At 49.8% G+C, this 22,344-nt stretch overlaps 2 protein-coding genes and 1 pseudogene across 2 annotated transcripts; 2 read left to right on the forward strand and 1 right to left on the reverse strand.

Moving 5' to 3' along the window:
- The first annotated feature begins 7,675 nt into the window (after window positions 1–7,675).
- On the forward strand, window positions 7,676–12,334 carry LOC114775392 (caprin-1-like; annotated as a pseudogene).
- Window positions 12,335–12,631: 297 nt separating this feature from the next.
- LOC114775393 (nucleobindin-2-like) lies at window positions 12,632–18,543 on the reverse strand. The gene is given in 15 exon segments (XM_028966535.1): window positions 12,632–14,096; window positions 14,547–14,607; window positions 14,760–14,930; window positions 14,999–15,088; window positions 15,268–15,360; window positions 15,425–15,483; window positions 15,561–15,651; window positions 15,725–15,909; window positions 16,132–16,156; window positions 16,158–16,239; window positions 16,426–16,505; window positions 16,507–16,557; window positions 16,628–16,735; window positions 17,949–18,089; window positions 18,385–18,543. Coding segments are annotated over 14 exon segments (1,407 nt in total). The 5' UTR covers window positions 18,385–18,543; the 3' UTR covers window positions 12,632–13,926.
- Window positions 18,544–18,646: 103 nt separating this feature from the next.
- Window positions 18,647–22,110, forward strand: LOC114775395 (transmembrane protein 178B-like). Its single transcript, XM_028966537.1, has 4 exons — window positions 18,647–18,677; window positions 21,586–21,699; window positions 21,865–22,002; window positions 22,073–22,110. The coding sequence occupies exons 1-4, from the start codon at window positions 18,647–18,649 to the stop codon at window positions 22,108–22,110; spliced, it is 321 nt and encodes a 106-aa protein (XP_028822370.1).
- Window positions 22,111–22,344: the final 234 nt, after the last annotated feature.

Below are 22,344 nucleotides of genomic sequence, written 5' to 3' on the forward strand. Positions count from 1 at the left end.
AGACCTCAGTGGTGACTATGATGAAAGATGTGATGTGTGGTCCCTGGGAATAACACTACTGGAACTGGCAGAAGGTAAACTTCCTCTGGTCTTAACCAGCAGCAATTCACTCTATGAGTACTGGGAGCAAAAACAGAGAGTGCCTCACTTGAGAAAGAGGGATAAATGGTCTCCAGCATTTCACCGTTTTCTGAAGGACGCCCTGACCCTAGATCCGGCAATGAGACCGAGTGTTGAGCTGCTTCTTCAGCACGAGTTCGTGAGAAACGTGGAGCATGAACCATCACCGCTGAAGAGGTGCCTGCGCCGCAGCAAATTCCTGGGGAGCATCAGGAAATTCTTCTAGAATGTCAAGTTGGGAGTGCGAATGATCTGTCGCAGGTTTAGTTATTCTCGTGAACCCAATGTCTGAAATTCCAGGAGATGTATACTCAAGAAAGCCCCGCAACTTCTACATTTCTTCAGAAAGCTGAAACCTCCCTACTCCCATCTTCACATTGTTCTACCGGGGGACCATTGAAAGTGTTCTCTGCTGCTACAACACTGTCTGGTACGGGAACTGCACTGTCACTGAGCAGAAGACCCTGCAGAGCGCATCATCGGGGTTCGACTTCCACTTCTATCCCAGATCTACAAGAAACACCTCATCCGTCAAGCTCGGACTCCCCTCACATGCCCTGTTCTCCCTCCTACCGACTGGCAGGCGTTTCCGAAGCATCAGAACTGTAACTGCCAGACACTGCAAGAGCTTCTTCCCCCAAGCAGTCAGAGCTCTAAATGCACCGCCATCATCATAACACCGATAAACTCAACAATCAATAAAGTTCTATCCTTCTGCACCTGATAACATACTGTCCATTTTGCACATGTTTGTCTTGTCTTGTGTGTCCTGTTTGAAACTGGACAACAGCATCCTACATGATGTTGTCCAGTTATGTCCTGTCCGACCTGATTGGTACAGAACACTTGTACTTTTCTCCTATAGAGATAACCTGTACAGTATTTAAGCTTTAGTGGTAGTTAGTATAGTTTAGTTTAGTGTGTATATACGTATATATATATTTTTTATGAGTCACTATGGGGGGGTCTGTGTCAAACATTATTTCAATACACGGTATACTGTTGCACTGACAATAAACCAGTCTTGAATCTTGAATTGTAGTTGTTCTGTATCGAGATCTGTTTTGACAACGGTGTCTTCTGTTCATGACTCAATAGGGGCGCTTGAGCACACTTACACTCAGTTTGTGGGTTTCTTATTATTGTTATGCTGCTTTTGGTGCGTGTACAACTTGGATTCAAGTGAACGTGAAGTGATTGTCATACATTGCAGCACAGCACACGGTGCACACAACAAAGTTTGTCCTCTGCATTTAACCCATCAACCATTGTTGGCAGCCATGACGGGCACCTGGGGAGCAGTATGTGACCCACAACCTTCTGATTACGGGTCCACTTTCTAGGCCACCACTGACAACGGAATCCACTAGGAGGAAATGTTCATAGTTTATACCTCATTTTTAAGTGTGGTGGTGCAAAGAAACTATGAGTTATGTAACTCTTATGGTAGTAATTGATGTATGAATGATTATAAGATGTAATTTAGACATGGTGTAGTTAGAATTCAAAGGATTCTGTTCAGTGGAGACCCCAGATTCATGACTTATGAGTTATTTAACGGATCCGGGTGAAGTCGCTCTGGATAAGGGCGTCTGATAAATGCCGTAAATGATTCAACCAGGTGAGTGGTGTTTGTGTGCCTCTCCGGTGTGCGATGTTCACGCTACTCTTGTGCCTGCATGCTCTTGTTTGCTCACTCTAGTTTCTGGGATAGTTTATTCAATATGAGGGCATCAATATGCGGGAGAGTCTTGGAACTTCTGGAAAATTTGGAATGTCAGCGCTTAGCAGGTAAACACAACACCTACAAAGACTGCAAGCCCCACCACCCTCTTATGATGATGAACGTCAGATAAATCCTAGAAATTTTGTTAGAAGACTGTCTTTTCACTTAAAATTATTTGATTATGTAAGCATTTACAACATAATAATTGAACATTAGAACTGCAATACATCACTGTACTGTAATAGAACTGTAATACATCGAAAGGGAGACCGCCGTGTACACAATTCTGGTTCAACAATTTGTGTGACCATTTGGTTCATGGGTTGGGGTAGACTGGTTTTGTACTAGTCGTGGGGGAGATCCTTTTCTTATTAAATAGGTGTTTTTATATAGGTATGTGTTTATTGCATATTCAGGAATGTTGTGTATATGGGGGTTAAGATAACCAGCCTGGTTCATTTACTAGACTGTCACAGGGGGAATTCGATGACGTACTTGCAGACATACTTTGGGCGTGGGGATAAGCCGTCGTACCGGTAGAGGACACTGGGCGAGCGGGGCAGGAGGACCGGAGGCGCCTGGCCGGCGAGGAATGAGGAAGCAATGGACACGCTGCAATGCAGCGGGGAGTCAGTTCGGGATCTTTGGGAAGGACCGGGGCAGAGGAGAACCGGAAGATTGCGGGTTTCAGGATGGTCCGGGTTCTTGGACTGGACGGGAGTAGGTCTTGGGCGTCAGGACGGTAGGGGAGCATGGAATCCCGTCTTAACCGATGGGTCAGGTAGGGGTTGTAGCCAGGAAGTTCCGGTCGGGTTTTTTTACGTGGTTTCCAGGGGATCAGGCAATTCTCGAAGTCGTGGGCAGGTGAAGGTCGTATTACAGGAAGGTACAATTATCTTAGGTCGGGGTGAGAGAGCTAGCGTCTCTGGCGAGTAAACTCATACAAAGAGCGGGCGTGTCTCCTTGGGGTTACCTCACTTTTATACTTGCCACCGCCTGCTTCCATTTCCTCTTCCGGGTCGTCGTCTCCCAGGCTGGTGAGGTGCCCTCTAGTGGGCTGGAGGCACGTTGGCCATGACATAGACTGATCTTATTACCCACTCAACCCTCTTAGAGTGTGAATTTGTGTGATTTGCTATTTTGACGAATTGTGGGCTTGTACATGTGCTCTGAACTCTGTCGCTATTTGCTGTGTGTGATTGGGGAAGGTAGCACCAAATTGGCTCAAATTTATCTGGTGGGACTAAATAGCGAATAAAGTGTTGCTGTTTTAAATTGTACTTTGCGTGTTGCCTGTGTCTGGGGTGGACAAAGTTGGAGCGTAACGTAACCTCGCCGTCACGACACGTTTACTTATAATGGAATAATAATTCTGTATCTCTATTTTAACTCAAGTACAATGCTGGAGTTTTGTACCATACTTTCTGTATGTAGTCTGAGATTCTTTGTTACGCTACATCTATAACTGCACACTCGTATGTATTGCTGGAATTAATCTCTGCTACTGAAATACAGTACTGGTCAAAATATTGTATTTATCCCCACTGTAGCCATTGTAATTTGTATTGAACATTGTCTTGTCTTGTCCCGTTTAGCTGTGTTGTTCTTGTGTTCTTTTTCTAGTTGTGTGCTTCGTCCTCCACTGATTCTACAATATGGAAACTCTTGCAAACACAACTTTGGTTGAGAGAACAGGAAAAGTGAAAAGATAAGCATGCATGTCTTGTGTGAACTTGCTTAGTCGAGGCTGGTATGGAAGTGTTCTGTGGAGCTCTGTGAAGGACACACACAGGGCTTTGGGGGTGCAGGACTACAGATTCGGGCAGCTGGTGAACAGATTGCTGAGTCCTCACCTCTCTCGCTCTCTCTGTTACCTCCTGGTGAATAAAAGCCTCGGCCTCCCTTTAAATCGCTCTACTCTCTTCTCCTCCATATGGGCAAAGGATACGCCGACGCCGAGTAGATGAGGGAGGTGTTGAGTAAAGATGAAGTAGGCAGATAAAAAGAGCAGCGGATGAAAAGCGATTAGGTGGTGTGGCTCTGAGAACACATGGAGGGATGTGTATTCTGATAGATGTCTGTAGTAATGAGTCAGGATTAAAGACACGCACACACACTGTTCTTCAAGAACCCAGCGGCAGGTTTCAGGGCTGCTTTGTGGTAGTAGTCCATGAACCAGAAGACCCAGGTTCAAACCCCACTTACTACCATTGTGTCCCTGAGCAAGACACTTAACCCTGAGTGTCTCCAGGGGGGGACTGTCCCTGTAACTACTGATTGTACGTCGCTCTGGATAAGCGTGTCTGATAAATACTGTAAATGCACATGTACAGCGTGGGCCATTTATATGGATCCACCTTAATAAAATGGGAATGGTTGACATTGAACACATTTTTTATAAGTGGTCAGAAACTTGTAAATAACTCATGAAAGAATAAAACCAAGCATTACCAATGAATTTGATGTGTCACATGACCCTCTTCCTATTGAAAAAAACCAAACAAAAGTTGGATCCAAAATGACCGACTTCAAAATGGCCACTATGGTCACCACCCATCTTGAAAAGTTTGCCCCCTCACATATACTAATGTGCCACAAACAGGACGTTAATATCACCAACCATTCCCATTTTATTAAGGTGGATCCATATAAATGGCCCACCCTGTTTAATTCATGCTGTTTCCACACCCATCAATCTACCAGGAGTTTTAAATAAATTCAGCATATAAGTTCGCCCTGTTCGTTTGATTTGGGTGCCATTTTATAGTGTCGTGTTTGGGGCTTACAAAGGTTTTCCGGTTCACCGATATGTGGTGGACTGGCGGCCATGACAGATTATTTAACATTACTATGAGTTCCTCTAGCCTGTCTATGGTCCTGCGGGGGCTAGAAATGGTGATAGGTGTAAAGAGTGCTTTCATCATTCTGTTTCACCATTCAGAGAACGGCAGCTCTGACGTTCGGATCTGGAATTTGTCCCCTTATGACGTCACAAGGGGAAAGATTACCTCCCTTTTCTCATGTTTTTTGCGGCAAGAGAATTTCCCACCCCTCCCCTAAAACATTATCTCTGTAAAAATTAGCACAAATGTATTTTTTTAGTTTTGTTATGTTACACTCTGAAGAACCGGTGGGTTCATATAATTTTTTCTGGAAAAACGCCGACACAACTTCCTGTCTGCACCAAACATTGTGGTTGGTGGATGGTGTTGGTGGCGTAATTTCCGCAAATGTCACCTCAATGTCTATTGGCCGCAGTCCTCCTCGTCCCGCCTCTCTCCTCCTCATTAGCATTTAAAGCTACAGACAGTGAAACGGCGCGTCCTGGGAAATCTCATTGTGGGACTGGATCAAAGTGGCTTTAATTCTGCACCAAGTCTGAATTTCAGAAAGAAAATTCAGATACAGAATTAGGGACCAACAAGACCAAAATAAAAGCTCATAAATGTTCATAACGGGAGACCTTTAATGCCATTTTTACTGTGCCATCCTCACATGACTTCGTTGACTTTGTGTATATATGTGTGTCTAGTCTAGAAAGTGGAGTTTTCCAGTTGATGTTTGGAATATTCTTTGTGGAGATGGATGGATTGAAGGGAAGAGAGGAGGGAGATAGAGGAAAGTGACGCCTGCTCTGGGGTGGAGACAGATATGGATGGCACAGGGGTCAACAGTCAACCAGGGAGACGGATTTAGTCAGAATGAAGAAAGGAGTAGAAAATGTGGGAAGGAGATGAAAGAGAGAGAGAGAGAGAGAGAGAGAGAGAGAGATGGAAGCAGTCAGGAGGGCTGAATGGGCTGAAGAGTTTTGTCAGTCTATGTAACATCATTGCTGACATCATTGCAGTGTGTGTGTTGGTGATGGAGTTTGTTTGTTGGGGAGAGTGTGTGTGTGCGTGTGTGTTGGGGTAAAGATCCGTGTGCGGTTACTGCCCATTCCTGCCCACTTCTCTTGAGAAACTGACGCCACCTTCTGTTCGTCTGCTGAATCTGTGACCAGGTCCTGATTAATGTGGCTTTAATGATGTCCTGAGACCCCCCCACCAAAAGAAAAAGCCATGAGCGCTGGAACCAGAACAACACCACAGGCCTGGCGGTTAAGGAAACTGACCCGTAATCAGAAGGTTGCGGGTTCGAGGGGTGCTAGTAGCCTAGTGGGTAACACACTCGCCCCCCCACTTACTACCATCGTGTCCCTGAGCAGGACACTTAACCCTGAGTGTCTCCAGGGGGGGACTGTCCCTGTAACTACTGATTGTAAGTCACTCTGGATAAGGACGTCTGGTAAATGCTGGAAATGTAAATGTAATGAGTCCCGTCCCCACACGCTACTCCCCGGGCGCCCGTCATGGCGCCCACTGTCACCAAGGGTGACAGGTAAATACAGAGGACACACTGGACTTTTCAGTGTGTGAGATTTATTTATTACATCCACACACGTCTCCGAAACCTAAAACCATCATCACAGCACCAAATCCCTTCATACATACACGCACGGATGGATCCGTGTTAGTTGTGGAAGATCAGAAGGCCGCTGGATGAAGGTCTGTCTCCAAACGTGACTCCCGGGACGAGCTGACAGGATCCGGCGCAGCGCCGCTCGCTTCCACCGGCAACAAACAAATAAATCACCGAAGGCCCCGTTAATGAGACAAGAAGCCCGGCCTGTGTGCGCTGTGGCATGATGGGAATCTGACGGATCACGCGAGAGGGGGCCCGGTCCCCACCACCCGCCGTTCCTGGCAGCGCGGCACACAAAGCTGCCCAGCAACATGTGGCCTGAATTATTGGACGAGAAAGATGATCTGTGGCTAATTTGTAAAACGTACGAATCTGTCTGCCGGGGATCCTCTGCTCCGCACTGGTGCTCATGGCGAGTAGCGTTCACGTCCGGCAAGTGTTGTTAATTATTACATAACCCTGTAAGGATAATTACCTTTTATCTGTATGTGCCCCCAGCGCCGCGTTATTACTCCCTCCTGGGGGGGGTGGATGGCGTTTTAACCCCCAGGCCTTACCGGGGTGAAGACGAGCCTCGAGTGTCTGGGCCCGGTCACCACGCTGCAGTCACGGTCCTTTATTTGTCACAGCCAATGTGTTACTTTCCTGGAAACCGGGCAGCTGATGCAGACATGACACAGGATTAAGTGGTTGTCACTTGTGAAACACAGCACACGGTGCACACAGTGACATTTGTCCTCTGCATTTAACCCATCACCCTGAGTGAGTAGTGGACAGGTGCCCGGGGAGCAGTGTGTGGGACAGTCCCACCCAGTGGGGACAGTGCTTTGCTCAGTGGCACCTCAGTGGCACCTTGGCGGATCGGGATTCGAACCGGCAACCTTCTGATTACGGGGCCGCTTACTTAACCACTAGGCCCTCACTGTCCCCTGGGTACACTCAGAGTTAAGTGTCCGGCTCGAATCCGGGTACATTTACATTTACAGCATTTACCAGACGCCCTTATACGGAGCGACTTACAGTCAGTATTTACAGGGACGGTCTCCCCTGGGGAGACTCAGGGTTAAGCGTCCTGCTCAGGGACATGACGGCAGTAAGAAGGGCTCGAACCCGGGTCTTCTTGTGTCCTACCAACCCGTTTACTACTAGTGTCTGTAAGGAGCTGTTGGGAAGAATTCTGACGTCCTCCTGTGGTACAGCATGGTACTACAGTTTTACATTTTTAAACACTCGATTACAGTTCGATTATTCACATTCGTGTCATTCACAAATATTATAATGTCGTGGACGCGCTATTCTACTTGTGTTTTGCCCTCGTTGTTGGCATGTTGATTCAGGCCGAAGCCAGGGGTCCTCGCCGTGGCCAGGTGAGACAGGCATCGTCGCGGGCAGCTAAAGGGGCCTTAGAGCCGCATAAACGCTCCACGGGGCTCCACTTTCTCACCTTCTCTACTCGTGTGGGTGAAAGTAAAAAGTGCCCTTCGACTCGCAGTCTGGAGAACAGAGAGAGTCGACATTTCCCCTCTTTTCTCGGGCAGCGGCTTTGAAGGTAAGACGGTCCGCGCTTAGCGGCTAGCCGCTAGCCTGTGTGGACAGGGGACAGTGGGACAGGGGACAGGGGGGGCCGGAGCTCTCTCAGCGGTCCGAGTTCGTATTCTAACATGTCCGCGTTCCTCCGTGCAGATGCCGTCGGCGGCGAGTCCGGAGCTGGGCGCTGCGGCCGGCACGTCCGAGGCTCTCAGGCAGGTGCTGGGCGTCATCGACAAGAAGGTCCGCAACATGGAGAAGAAGAAGGTGGGTGTGGCTCCTCGGTGGTCGTGTGCAGGCCGCTTTGCCGCTTCTCACGTCCCCCCATGAATTGTCTGGTCAGGTCAAGCTGAGCGACTACGAGGCCAAGAAGTGCAAAGGCGAGAGGCTGAACCCAGACCAGATGGTGCGTCGTGCAAAGTCCTCAAGGTCACGGTCCAAGTGGCGGAAGCGCCTTTATTTACTTCCTGTTCTCTGATTGGCTCGTGTAGGAAGCATTGGCCAAAGCGCAGGAGGTGACCCACAACCTGGAGTTCGCGCGAGACCTCCAGAGGAGCTTCGTGGCGTTGGGTCTGGACGTGAGTAGATGGTGGCGACGGCGGCGGTGTGAAATGTGCGTTACGCGGCGAGACGACGACAACAACATTTATTTCTTATAGAGCCCAAAATCACATACAGTACATTTACAGCATTTATCAGACGCCCTTATCCAGAGCGACTTACAATCAGTATTACAGGGACAGTCTCCCTGGAGCAATTTAGGGTTAAGTGTCTTGCTCAGGGACACAATGGTAGTAAGTGGGATTCGAACCCGGGTCTTCTGGTTCATAGGCGAGTGTGTTACCCACTAGGCTACTACCACCCTACCATACACCATACAGTATGTCTCAATGGGCTTTGACAGGCCCTACAGTTGACACCCCCCACACTTGACCCTTCTGCACACAAGGAAAACCTCCACACAAAAAACTCTAATAGAGAGAAAAAAAAGAAAGGAAGAAACGTTGGGAAGGAGTGGTAGAGAGAGGGACCCCCTTCCAGGGTAGAGTGAGCCTGCAAATGTTGTCAGTGCAGGGTTGGGAATGATATAATGATAAGTCCTACAGTTGTAGGGTTGGAGAAGTCCAGGATGTAGTCAGTGTCATGGTCTAGATTACGTGTCCATAATGATGTTACTGGTCCACTTGAAGATCCCTGAAGCTGTAGTTGTAACGGTGGTGGTGGCTGTGGTGACCCTCTGGTTTGTTTCATGTTTTGTCCTTGTAAAGCAGTTGTCAGGAACCAGGATTTATTGCACTGTACGACCGATACTGAAAAATGTGGTTATAGTGGTATATTGGTGCTACAGTGGCCCGGTACCCTAACTAGGACAGCCTAACTAGGGTGAATTTAACTCTGTCTGTGTCTAACAGGGGGACTCTGTGATAAAGTGGACTTTATAATTGACACTGTCTCAGAGTGAAGGGAAATGCGTGTCTGGGGACAGGAGAAAACAGATTAACCCCGCCTCTCCGCCGGCGCAGATCCAGAAGGCGGCGAAGAAGGCGTCCCGGCGGGAGCAGCTGCTGCGGCAGGAGCAGGAGAAGCGGCGCCTGCAGGCCCTGCTGGAGGTGCAGCGGCTGCTGGGGCGGCTCGGCGAGGGCGCGGTGCGGCAGCAGCTCCGCCGGCTGCTCTCCGAGCCGCAGCTCGCCGGCCTGGACCGCTTCTTCCGGCTGGTCAGCCCGGCGCGGGAGCCCGGCGTGGGGCTGGCGGGGCGCCTCCAGGAGGCGTCCGTGCACCTGTGGGAGCTGCTGGAGGCCAGAGAGAAGGCCGTGGCCGGGACCACGTGTGAGTTTCGCCGTCTCTCCGGCCGCGCCCGCTCGTCCTCGTCTTCTCCGTGACCCGGTGATGAAACGCTGCTGCTCGTTCCAGACAAGGCGCTGAAGGAGTCGCTGGATAAAGTTCTGCAGAGCGGCACCCGGAACGGCACGTGTGCGGAGGAGGCGTCGCCGGAGCCGGACGAGCAGCCGGCGGAGGACGGTAACGGGCCGCGTGACGTGACCGCCGCCGCGGTGACGAGGCGGGGTGACGTTTCAATCTCGGCTCTTCGTCGTTGCAGAGGGAAGCACCGAGCTGGGACCGCCCCCGGCGGCCGAGGTTCCGAACGCGGAGCCGCGTCTGGACCAGCCCGACCGTCCGGCTTTCTCCCGGCCGTTCGTAAACCGCCCGCCGATCCCAGAGCCGGAGCCAGAGGTACGTAGCGGTGTGCGGCCGTGTTGCTAGGCAACCGCTGCCCCGCTTCAATTCGTTCCGCCTCTCCTCCCTGCAGGCGGGCGTACAGAACCACGCCCCCGCACCTCTGGCCGCTCCAGATCTCGTAAACTCCGCCCAGTCCGGCCCCCACCCTAAATCTGGCCCCGCCCACCGACCCGGGCGTCCGGAAGCAGGCTGTGCAGGACCTCATGGCCCAGATGCAGGGGACCTACAACTTCATGCAGGTGGGTCACGCGGAATGATTGGTCGCTGGCGTGTGTGTTTATGATATTAAATTGTATTTTTATTTCAGTGTCATAATTGTGAAATTCTTCCATACAACGTGTGCGTTGTGTGTAGGAGTCCATACTCGAGTTTGACGGACAGGTTCTGGATCCGGCCATAGTGTCTATTCACGCGGCAAGCCCCGCCCTCAGAGACATGTCACAGATGCTGTCCTCTGGTATGTCACCATCTGACACCGCGACTCCGCGCGTGAACTCGACACCCCTTTTATACAGAAACCTGTCTCGTGTGCACAGAACCCAGACTGACCCCGCCCGGCGCCGCGCCCATCCAACCGCAGGGCCCGCAGGTGAGACGCGGCCACGCCCCGATATCTTGTACGCCACTGGCTGCACAGGCCTGACTGCGGTTCTCTCTTCTGCTCAGGCTTTCGTTAGTCCCCCCCTCTACCAGCAGCCACACCCGCACGGGGACCCCGCTGTCCCTACGCAGGTAACTTCATCTCATAACCGAGGCATCGTGGTGTCTTCTAATGCTGATTCTCCCGGAGTTCCAAATGTCTGTGCTCAGTCCACGCTCACCTGACGCCATGAAAAATGACCGTATGAGGTAGAGGGAGGGGTTGTGACACGTTTCAGACATTAACTCACCGGGAAGTAGGAAAGTTATGGGACGCATCACGATACCAGTGAAGGTTCCCACCTCTGCGGTGTATCTAGTAAATGAAAATTCATGTCTCCTCAGACCTCCCTGTCACCAGAGCAGCCCCCCTCCAAACCCCTCCACAGCGGGGGCATCAACGTCAACGCCGCGCCCTTCCAGTCCATGCAAGCGGTACGCAGCCCGCCCCCTGGTTCCGCCTCCATCTGCTTCTCCTGACCATGGTTCTCGCTGGTTCTCTCCCTCCTTTCATTTATATGTCCAGGTCTTCAACACACATGCGCCCTCTGCTGAGGTGGAGTCTCAAAATCTTCCCGCTCCGTTCGAGAGCAGCTACTTCCCCACTTTCAGCCAACCTCCTCACGCCATGGAGCAGCCGGAGATGCAGCCTGGTGAGAAGCAGGCGGGGAAGTTCTAGAAGGAGCGCACGTATTCCACGTTCCATTCATCTTTCTTCTTCGTGTGTTCAGGTTCGTTTCACCCACAAGACCATCAGTCCATCTCACAGCAGGCTGTTGGCCTGGGGGCGGGGTTTAGCCGGGCGGGGCAGCCGTTCTTCAGCAACAGCAGGGGCGGGGCCATGAGCCGCGGAACTGCCCGACCTGCTCGTGCGGCGCTCAACGGCTACAGAGGATCGTCCAACGGCTTCAGGGGTGTGTGTGCCTTTAACTGCCTCGTCCCAGGTAACTCCGCCCCCCTGACCTGCTCAGATGTCTGTGTTGTAGGAAGCTATGATGGCTATCGGGCACCGTTCCCTAGTGGCGTTGCCGGGGGTTACGGTCCGAGCCAGTTCGGCGGCCGCGACTACAACGGCAGTAACTACCAGAGGGTAAGAGGCGGCCGGCGTAAACGAGCGGGACGGTGACGGGTCCTGACCCCTTCTCCCGTCCTCTTTACAGGACGGCTACCAGCAGAACTACAAGCGAGGGTGTTCTCGAGGTAACGCTCCGACCCTGCGCTCCTAAGCGGCCTGCCCCGCCCCGTGGCCACGCCCCTTTCTTCTCTTCTCTGCAGCCTTTTTTTTTTTTTTTTTTTTTACTTTTCTAACCCGCCTGACAGCCAGACGCACTGTTGGTATTATTCTCACACGGGTTTCGCTTTTGGTTTTGTTATGAACTCCTGCAAACTTGAAAGAGATTTTCATTAATTTATTTTTTTGTACAAAACGAAAATGCAAAAAATGTCGCTAAGCAGGACTTGTAGTTTCTTCTCCTCTCTTCTGCTCCGCTGTGGCCGTTCTTTGCCCATTTCTTCTTCTCCTCCTCCTCTGTGCCCGTCCTTCGCGTCCTCATGTTTTCTATGTACGTTCTGCTCATGTCGCTCGTGGACGGAAGGTTTGAATAAAATCCGTGTTGAACCACCTGCCTGTCCGCTGCTGCCTCCCGAGTTCCTGATCGGGTGCGAGTCGAGTAGCCAGGTAACTCGTCTCATAACTGGCCACCGACTGATCTGATCTCTGCATTTCCTTCATTTGCACAGGTGAAGCTGAATCGGTTAAATATGAAATATTCTCCAATTTGCTCCTGTTAATTTTCCCATTTATGTACAAACTAGGGTCGGTTGGCTTTAAATGTCACCAACTAATTAATTTGAATGTGATTTTCTTGAGATTATACCTTTTAATCTTAAACTATTACAGTAACAAGCGCCTGAACAGAATAATATAGAATGCGTTTTAATGTCGCTATACGCATGTATAATAAGACACTCATGAAAGCAACCTATTAACAGTTTGGTGTCAGGCTCCGCCCACCTGAGTTGTGGCTCAGCCAATCAAATCCCTCTGAATTTTCCCGAACGTATAGATCAATTAGCCGCGTTTATTGCGGGGTAAGTGCCTGTGTAGTCATTGGTTGCTGCTCCTGTGCTTCCTGCACAGCAGATACTCCCACAGTCATGACAGTTCGGGTTCGGGTTCGGAAATCACAAACACAATTTCATTCATTTAGTTTAGTGTCTTTTTACATGTTAATTTCATTTTTAAATAAAACATATAATCAATTTATATTAAATAATTCGCATGGATTTAACATGTTTACTGTTCCACTAATAAATGACCTAAAAAAAAAATCCCACTGGAGTAAAATGGTTTACTGTGAAAGCAATTCTCCTCGATGAACCGTTGACCAGAAGTGCAAAAGGACCTGGAGACCCCAGACAGTTCCTGGGTGAGGAGATCAGAGCTACAGATGAGCCCTGCTGGCAACTCTGGCAAACCCCACCATACCTGCAGACCAGCTAACACCTGTCCCTCAGGTGGGTCACATAATCCCAAAGCGGCCCACCAGCCAAATATCTTCATCATCATCATCATCAGCACAGACCCCGTTAAAGATCATATTCAGACGTGAACGTTCAACTCCCGTGGTGTGTTGGAGTACAGGCAGGATACGCTGACTGTCCACCGCTGGCCTGTGAATGAGTGTGAGGAGGAGTGTCTTCTTTTTTTACACACACGTCTTCATCCCACGTGTGTGATGATTAATAAAGAAACAGCAGTAAAGCAGTTTAACTCTTTAATTAATCCTCGAGGGTCTGAGGAAGAGACTGTTCATTTCCTGTCCACATCGGAGACCAGGACGAACACTGGGCTATCTCACCTGGTCCAGAGAGTCTTCCACCAGGACTTTAAAATCCAATTTTCCATTTAAATAAACTATTTTTAATTAGTCTGAATCATTTTCTGAATCCCTCATCCAGTACTGTGCAAAACACAACTACACACACACAACCAGTCATCAAAAGGGGCGGGGCTAAACGTATATAAAGGTCACTGCCTGGTTTCTAAAGACCAGTAGAATTAAAATGTGCGTCAGGAGGTGGAACTCTGGGTGTGGCCCACAGCTGCGTCCACACCGGTATACGGTGTAGTGAGGGGTGAGGAGGCAGACCTGCATATAAAACACACACACACACACACACACACACACACACACACGGCCCGGTCGTTGCGCCTAGGGGACGGCGTGCTGGGCCTGGGGTACGGCCGGCGGCGGTTGTTGTTGGTGACCGGCCTGGAGGACCTGTGGGTCCGGGTGCAGGTTCTGGTGCTGCTGGGCTGAAAGTTGACCTGCGCCGGGGGCCTGGACGTTCTGCTCTTCCTGTGGAACTGCGTTTCCTTCAACTGAACCAGGAGAGGAATCATTTCAAAACCAGCAAAACAAAGAGCAAAATGATTATATTCATTACTTTACTCGGAAGACACTTTTATCCAAAGACACTTACAGGACGACACCAGCAATTCTCGTTCGGTTTCTATAGATTTTGAGTTACAGAACTAAGAACCCCGATAAAGGCCGAACTTGTCAGGAATAGAACGTGCTGGGGAACTGTGACGTTCTAGACGATTTTTTTGTGAGTGTGAGTGTGTGTTTGACTCGTCTGAAATACTAGCGGGTTTTCAGCTGCTTCTTAAAGGTGGTGGTCGTCTCGGCTAGTCGAATGGAGCAGGACAAGTTGTCCCACCAGCCAGGGACAACAACGGAGAACAGAGTGGACTGGGACCGGAGACCCCGTGAAGAGGGAATTGTTAGTCTCATATTGCTAGAGCAGCGCTCCGTGTGGTGTAACTCACCGTGGACTTCAGATGGGGGTTCCACTCTCTGGGTCTTCAGCCGCTCCATGTGCTCCACAGCCTGAGAGCAACACAAAAAAACCCCAAAAAGTGTAAAGCTGGAAATTCCAGGTCCATCATGTGATCATTTAGATCTCCAAATTGTGGGAAAATGGCCTGAGAGTGTAGCAGATCATTCCACATTTCAGACTGGTGATTGACGTGTTTGCGTACCTGCTGCAGCTCCAGTTTTTGGGCGTTCAGCTGCTGCTGTTGCCTCTCCAGCTCCTCTTTCTGCTTCTGCAGGTCCGAGGCCTTCAAACTCAACTCCTGCTCCTGCTGAACCAGATGCTCCTCGAACTCCCGCATCTCCTCATCAGTGTACACCTGGTTCTGCTCCAGTGTCTACAAACACAATACGGTTTAAGTCCACCAGATGTGCCTCCATCAGGTCACCACTGGACACCACCAACCTCCCAGCTGTCCGGTTCCAGAAACTCCTTCTTCTTGGTGGCAATCAGGAACTCGTCTAGTGACACCAGTCTGTCCTTATTGGAGTCAACCTGTTAGTGAAAGGATTATTTATTATCACCTACTATTTGTCACGTGTGTCACCCAGGGGGCAGCGTGTGAGGACGGTGACCTCAGTGGCACCTTGGTGGGTGGTGGATTCGAACCTGGGACCTGCTCCGTCCATTCTAGCTAATGAACTAGCTTATTAAAGGTATTTTAAGAGAGTCACCTCGTTCATGACGTGCTCTCTCATACGCAGCCTCTCCTCCTCCATCTCCACCATATCGTCCTCCTCATTGGTCGGATCGTAAATCTTCTCCAGCTGGAAGAAACGACCCGGTCAGGATGAGAACATGATTAATATTCAAACGTGCAATCTTCTTCACCTCTTTAGTAAACAGGGCCTCCAGCTCCTGTTCATCGAAGAAGCCATCTCCATTCGTATCTGCAAGAAGAGAAGATCAGGCACCTGGACAGGGACCGTGGGGTGCAGAGAACGCGGGACGGACCGGGACATCTTACCATGCAGGTTGAAGAATGTCTTGGGATCAAAGTCCTCCGGGTCGAGTCCATCCGCCTCCTCCCACACCTCCTTCAGCTGGTCCTGGCTGCCCTGCACATTCCAACCAGCAGGCGTCACCTGACTGAAGGAAGCGCGTTGACATTTCTGGTCCATCAGGACTCACCGGGTGGTTGACCTTGGGGTGGTCTGCATGCTTCCTCTTCATCTCCTCATAGTGTTGCTCCTCACGCCTCCTGCCCTCCTCATCCAGCGTCCTCAGGTGCTCCCTGCGCTCGTGCTCCTTCATCATCTCGTAGCGCTTGAACTCCTCGTGCCGCTCCTTGTCGAAGTTCTCCAGGTCGGTGCGTGGCCTGCGGAGAACATCAGCAGGGAGGCGCCGTTTTTATTTACAACACGTGCAGTGAAATGCATCGCTCTGGTTTCACTGTGCATCGTACGAAATGGAAAAAAGCCAGAAAATGTAATAATGAAATAAACAGAAAGAATAACGTTGAATGAGAACATGAGACAGACGTCATTGGTCGTGGCTACGAATGAGCTGGCACGTCCAGTGATGCGATGCAAGTCTTACGGATCTGATGAGTCGGTCCAGGTCCCTCCACCTCAAACGTATGAGGGTTCATGTGGTTCAAATACTCAAACTGCTTCAGAAGAGCCTGGTGGTCCACGGTCAATCCGCTGCCGAAATAAACCATGTTTTTAAAACCACGCCGCGACCTCCACCCTCTCAACCTCATCCGCTCCGTGCCCAAACGTGCGCCGTGGCAACAGCTGGAAACCGTTTGCCATGTCCAACAAGATATTGATCGGCAGAGATTCATCTTTACCTGCTCTGTAACGTTAGAATACGTTTTGATCTCACCTTTTCCACCCTCCAGATCCTGCTTGGCTTTGATCAGGGTCCTCAGTCGACTCACCTCCTGCCTCTTCAGCTCGTCCAGCTTTCGTCCGGACGTGATGGCTGACGAAGTCCAGCTCCTTGGCCAGCTTCCCTTGCTGTCGGAAACATCCAGAGTTTTTTCAGCGGTCACGAGTCAGCCGACACGTCTGGCTGTTCAGGCTCTACCTTGATGTCCTCCATATCCGTGTTGTGGAGCTTCTCTCGGAAGTGCTGGTCTTTTTCCAGAAAGTCGATGACCTCCCTGAGATAACGGTCATAATGCAGCCCGGTGTCCTGCATTTAAAACACAGACGCGGTGTTACTGGGACCCCAACAGCCGCGTGTGTGGTGAAGTGAAGAGCAGTGAAGTGATGGTCATTGTGAAACTCTGCAGCACAGCACACGGTGACATGTGTCCTCTGTATTTAACTATCATCCTTCGTGAGCAGTGGGCAGCCAGTGTGCATGTAAGTATGCCTGTGTGGAAGTGTAAGCGCGTGTGTGTAAGCGTGTGTGTGTAAGCATGTGTAAGTATGTCTGTATGGAAGTGTAAGTGTGTGCAAGTATGGTCTGTGTGAAAGTGTAAGCGTGTGTGTGTGTGTGCGTGTAAGCGTGTGTGTGCGCTCACAACACTCTGTGGTGCCTCCTGAATGTCTGTATGGAAGTGTAAGTGTGTGCAAGTATGGTCTGTGTGAAAGTGTATGCGTGTGTGTGTGTGTGTGTGTAAGCGTGGGTGTGTGTGTGTGTGTGTGTGTGTGTGTAAGCGTGTGTGTGGTGTGTGTAGCGTGTGTGTGTGTGTGTGTGTGTAAGCGTGTGTGGTGTGTGTGTAAGCGTGTGTGTGTTGTGTGTGTGTGTGTGTGTGTGTGTGTGTAAGAATGTCTGTATGGAAGTGTAAGCGTGTGTGTGTGTGCATGTAAGCGTGTGTGTGTGTGTGTGTGTTGTAAGCGTGTATGTGTAAGCGTGTGTGTGTAAGAGTGTGTGTGTGTGGTGTGCATGTAAGCGTGTGTGTGTGTGTGTGTGTAGGTGGTGGGGTGTGTGTGTGTGTGTGTGTGTGTGTGTGTAAGAATGTCTGTATGGAAGTGTAAGCGTGTGTGTGTGCATGTAAGCGTGGTGTGTGTGTGTGTGTGTGTGTGTGTGTAAGCGTGTGTGTGTGGTGTTGTGGTGTGTAAGAATGTCTGTATGGAAGTGTAAGCGTGTGTGTGTGCATGTAAGTGGTGTGTGTGGTGTGGTGTAAGCGTGTGTGTGTGTGTGTGTAAGCGTGTGTGTGTAAGCGTGTGTGTGTATGTGTGTGTGTGTGTGTGCATGTAAGCGTGTGTGTGTAAGTGTGTGTGTGTGTGTGTGTAAGCGTGTGGGTGTGTGTAAGGTGTGTGGTTGTGTGTGTGTGTAAGCGTGTGTGTGTGTGCATGTAAGCGTGTGTGTGTGCATGTAAGCGTGTGTGTGTGTGTGTAAGCGTGTGTGTGTAAGAGTGTGTGTGTGTGTGTGCATGTAAGCGTGTGCGTGCGCTCACAACACTCTGCGGCGCCTCCTGAATGTTCTCCTCTGGTTTGCTGATTTTAGTTTTGTCCATGCTGATGGGTACGGCCTCAGAATACAGCAGCAGGCCTGGCAGCGTAAGGCAACTGGTGAAGAATCCGGCGAGCAACAGCATCTGCACCGCAGATTACAATAATCAATCAATACATCGATCAATCGACATTTACAGATGCGATGTTCTCCAGACTGGAGGGGGTTCGGGCTGCTGTCAGACGTGCAGATTGTTCCTTAAAGTTTGAAATATTGACACCGACAATAAAAAGAACAATTTATATGGAGATGCGTGTACATTTGCACATTTATTTCCCCCACAGCCAGCAGCGAAGCCGAGTAAGAAACTATAATGAGTTCTTTAGATAAGTAACCGGGCGGAGTCCCGTTACACCGACAGCTGCTCGGCTAACACTTACTTTACAAAGCGGGGTGTCGAGCTCAACGAAACGCCTTCTTTCATTCCGCGTCCCTGTCACCGTCGGAGAGGAACACGAACTGCCATCAGCTCGCCGAGGAGGAACCGTCACTGGCGTTTACGACGCTTACGCGGCTAACTCGCCGCTAGCTGGCGGCGCAGCGCGCTGGCTCCTGATTGGTCAGGCCGCCCTACTTCCTGGTTGTGCGCGGTGCGCACCAGCCTCCGATTGGACGACGTCGGCGTCGCTCAGGCGCGTTGCCATGGCAGCCGCCCAGCGCCTTATTTGGAGCGGTGAGTCAACTGCACCATCAAGTTGCGTTGCACGTAAACGTACGTGGCGCTCGCTGACCCCGCCAGCGGGAGCAGATTTTATTACGAATATTAAAATAATTTTAATAATCATAGCGTCTCGCTTCAGATGACGTTACGGACACGTTTTAATCTACTAACACTTTCTATGTGTATCTGCGCTGATGGGTAGCGTAGTGGTGGCGTAGCAGGTAAAGTAAGCCGCCCCGTAATCAGAAGGTTGCCGGTCCGAATCCCGAACCGACAAGGTGCCACTGAGGTCCCCTTGATGAAGGTACCGTCCCCACACACTGCTCCCACTGTCACCAAGGGTGACGGTTAAATACAGAGGACACGTTTCACCGTGTCACCGTGTGCTGTGCTGCAGTGTCTCACAATGACAATCACATCTTACTCGTCAGTATTGTCGTGTTAGTCACAACAATCACGCGTGAGTTCCAACTGTATTTGGACGAGAAGTCCCTCTGTTTCACTTTTTACAACCATGCACGTCACTTCACTCCATGGACTTTGTCACTGGACTCCCTGAAGCAGACAGCCTTACCTTACCAGTCCACTTGGTCGCCCCGCCCGGCCTCCCATCCTCTGCCATGACTGCCGACCTGCTTCTTCAGCGTGTCGTTTGCCTCCACGGGTTCCCCCAAAAACATTGTCTTTCCTCTGGCTACCATCCTCAAACCAACGTCCAGGCAGAGGGAGCCAACCAACAGCTGGGACGTCTCCTGCGGTGCCACAATCTGCAGGTCTCCTACATGCGCACATTCCCCTGTTCCGCCTTCTTTATTATAGCATTTAAAAATACACTTAAATTGTTTTACTAAAGACCTGATAATAATAAAATCAATTAAAGAAGCTTTATTAAAAAGTCAGAAAATATTTAAACCAATATATTCTTCAACATTTTTCACTATTTTATATTGAGATGTCTATTGATATGAAAAAAGCCACAATGTTGAACTATCTTTGGCAACAAGAACATCCGCTCGAGAACGAGATCAATGAAAATAAGACGTGCTCTGTAAGCCAAATTCAGCAGATTCAGGAGAAGGACCAGGACGAGGACCAGGACCAGGAAATCCCAGAGCTGCCCAGTGAGGATCAGCAGGCTCATGTGGAGAAAGAGCCGCAGGACCCGGAGATCCAAGAGCTGGTGAATGAGGAGCAGCATCAGCAGCCAGACATGGTGACGTGTAGTTTTAAGCTTTAAAACCCCCGCAAGGATTTTAAGATCCTAAAATGCATTGGGAAAGGCGCGTATGCCAAAGTTCATTAGGCCAGGAATCTGAAAACCGGTCAATTAGTTGCCATAAAGATTCAGGACTGTGCGCTCGACACCTCCATGGACATAGAGGAAAAGATAGAGGTGCTGAAGACTTTAGTCCACGAAAACATCCCCAAGGTCATGGAAATATACTAATGGAAAGAAAAGTTGTACATCTGCATGGAGTTTTGCACAGGTGGAGATCTGTACAACATCTACACAATGACGGGGTTCCTGAAAGAAAGCCAAGTAGCTTTCGTGGCAAAATAAGTCCTGGAGACTCTCCTTTATCTCCACCAGAAAGGGTTTGTGCACGGGGACATCTCACCAAGTAACATTTTTTTAAATGGTGCCGGTGAGGTCAGGATTTTTGATCATTCAAGTATGGAAAATGAGATTGACACATTTATTGATGGAACCCCTACTTATGTGGCCCCAGAGATTGTGCTAGGAGACCTCAGTGATGGCTATTAAGGAAGATGTGATGTGTGGTCCCTGGAATGACCCTACTAGAAATGGCCGAAGCTAGAACGTCCTCTGCCCTTCACCTACGACCCTTTCGGTTTACAAATAGTGGCTCAAAGTATATGGACCACCTGATTTGAGGAAGAGGGCTAAAATGGTCTCCAGCATTTCGCAGTTTTCTGGAGGACCTCCTGAAACATTGAATTCCACAACAAGACCGAGGTGTTGAGGGGGCTTCTCCAGCACGAGTTCCTGAAAAACGTGGGGCATGAACCATCACCGCTGAAGAGTCTCCTCTGCCGCAACACATTCCTGGGGAAGATCAGGAAATTCCTCTACGAGACCAAGTTGAAGATGCGAAGTATTCGTTACAATGCCCACAAATGAAGACTTTAAAGTTCAAAAACCCACCAACCACCGCACTGTCCCTGTTGCTGAGAACGTCCTGCCTTTGACGCATGATCCACTGATCCGGCATGTGTGCTTCCGGACCACAATTTATATTTACATTTACGACATTTGTCAGACGTCCGTATCCAGAGCCACTTACAACGTGCTTCCATGTCACCATGGATGAAGTGGTCAGTTCTGGTTCACCAGGACCCCCAACTATGAATACAATCTTTTTATTCACTCTGTTCTAGTTTCTATACAGAAGTCAGACAAGAAGAAGGTTACAAGTTCATCTAAATCTTCTCTAAAGAGGAAGGTGTTGAGCTGCCGTTTGAAGGCGCTCAGTGACTGAGCTGTTCTGACCTCCAGGGGAAGTTCATTCCACCACTTGGGAGAACTTGGGAAGGTTGAAGATTTTGTATTAGTTGTAGAGGTCGGATGGAACATAGTGGTAGACCAGCTAGATGGGAGTTACAGTAGTCCAGTCGTGAGATTACTAAGGACTGAACCAGTTGACAACATTGAACCAGGACCATCGTGTTGACAAATTTTATAATTATATAATGTTTACCATGTAAAACCGTTACCGTTTACCATGTAAATTTCCCATTTGTAGGACTAATAAAGGATCATCTTATCTCATCTTATCTTCTGAATGATTCGTTTTTAGCATGTTGAGTTTATAACAGCAGCTTCAGGTCACTTATTAGCTCTTAAATAATCATGACCACGCATGTAATGAGCATGGGAGACGCGTTCTCTTCTCTGCAGGGTTGGTCCAGCGCTGTACTCCAGTAAAATATCACTACACCTCGTCCAGCCTCCCCCGGAACCTGCCCATCAACATCACCAAGACCATCCGTCAGGACGAGTGGCACGCGCTGCGTAAGTCCCGTCTCCTCTTCTGGACCATCAGCACATGCTGATGTCGCCATCTGCTGGTCAGAGGCAGTGAGAACATCCATCCTCCACATGTAGAAGAGAAGAATAATCACAGGCATGATGCAGCTGCCACATGTTGACCGTACGATGGATCTTCTGTCTCCACAGACCTGCGCAGGATGACCGCTGGGTTCGTGGGAATGGCCGTGTCCATCATCCTGTTCGGGTGGCTTGTGGGGGTCCTGGGGTGCTGCAGACAGCACGACCTCATGCAGTACGTCGCTGGACTCCTCTTCCTCATGGGAGGTGTGTGTGTGTGTGTGTTTGTGTTGTATTGTTGTGGTCATCTGAGTTAGATCCTGAGATCTGCTTCCAGGCACCTGCTGCATCATCTCGATCAGCAGATGCACTTGAACTTCAGAGAATTTCAGATCGTGTTCTTGTATCCAGGGTTTGTCTGTGTTGACCGATGGGCACAACTTGACAGTTACAACACAACACAACACTGCAGGATTTGCTTTATATTGATCATGTGCGAAAGTAGCGCAACGTTGTCACCATTAAATCAAAGTTGGTGTGATTGACTACCTGGCATTTGTGAACCGAGCGGCATCACTGAAGTCTCAAAAATCCACAAATATATACGGT

This window comes from Denticeps clupeoides, unplaced genomic scaffold (genome assembly GCF_900700375.1).
Source record: "Denticeps clupeoides unplaced genomic scaffold, fDenClu1.1, whole genome shotgun sequence".
Lineage (NCBI taxonomy): Eukaryota > Metazoa > Chordata > Actinopteri > Clupeiformes > Denticipitidae > Denticeps > Denticeps clupeoides.

Coding starts and splice junctions, on each gene's coding strand:
- LOC114775395 (XM_028966537.1), top strand. CDS start 18,647: ATGGCAGCCGCCCAGCGCCTTATTTGGAGCG. Junction 18,678..21,585: donor CCAGCGCCTTATTTGGAGCG/GTGAGTCAACTG, acceptor TCTTCTCTGCAG/GGTTGGTCCAGCGCTGTACT. Junction 22,003..22,072: donor ACTCCTCTTCCTCATGGGAG/GTGTGTGTGTGT, acceptor ATCTGCTTCCAG/GCACCTGCTGCATCATCTCG.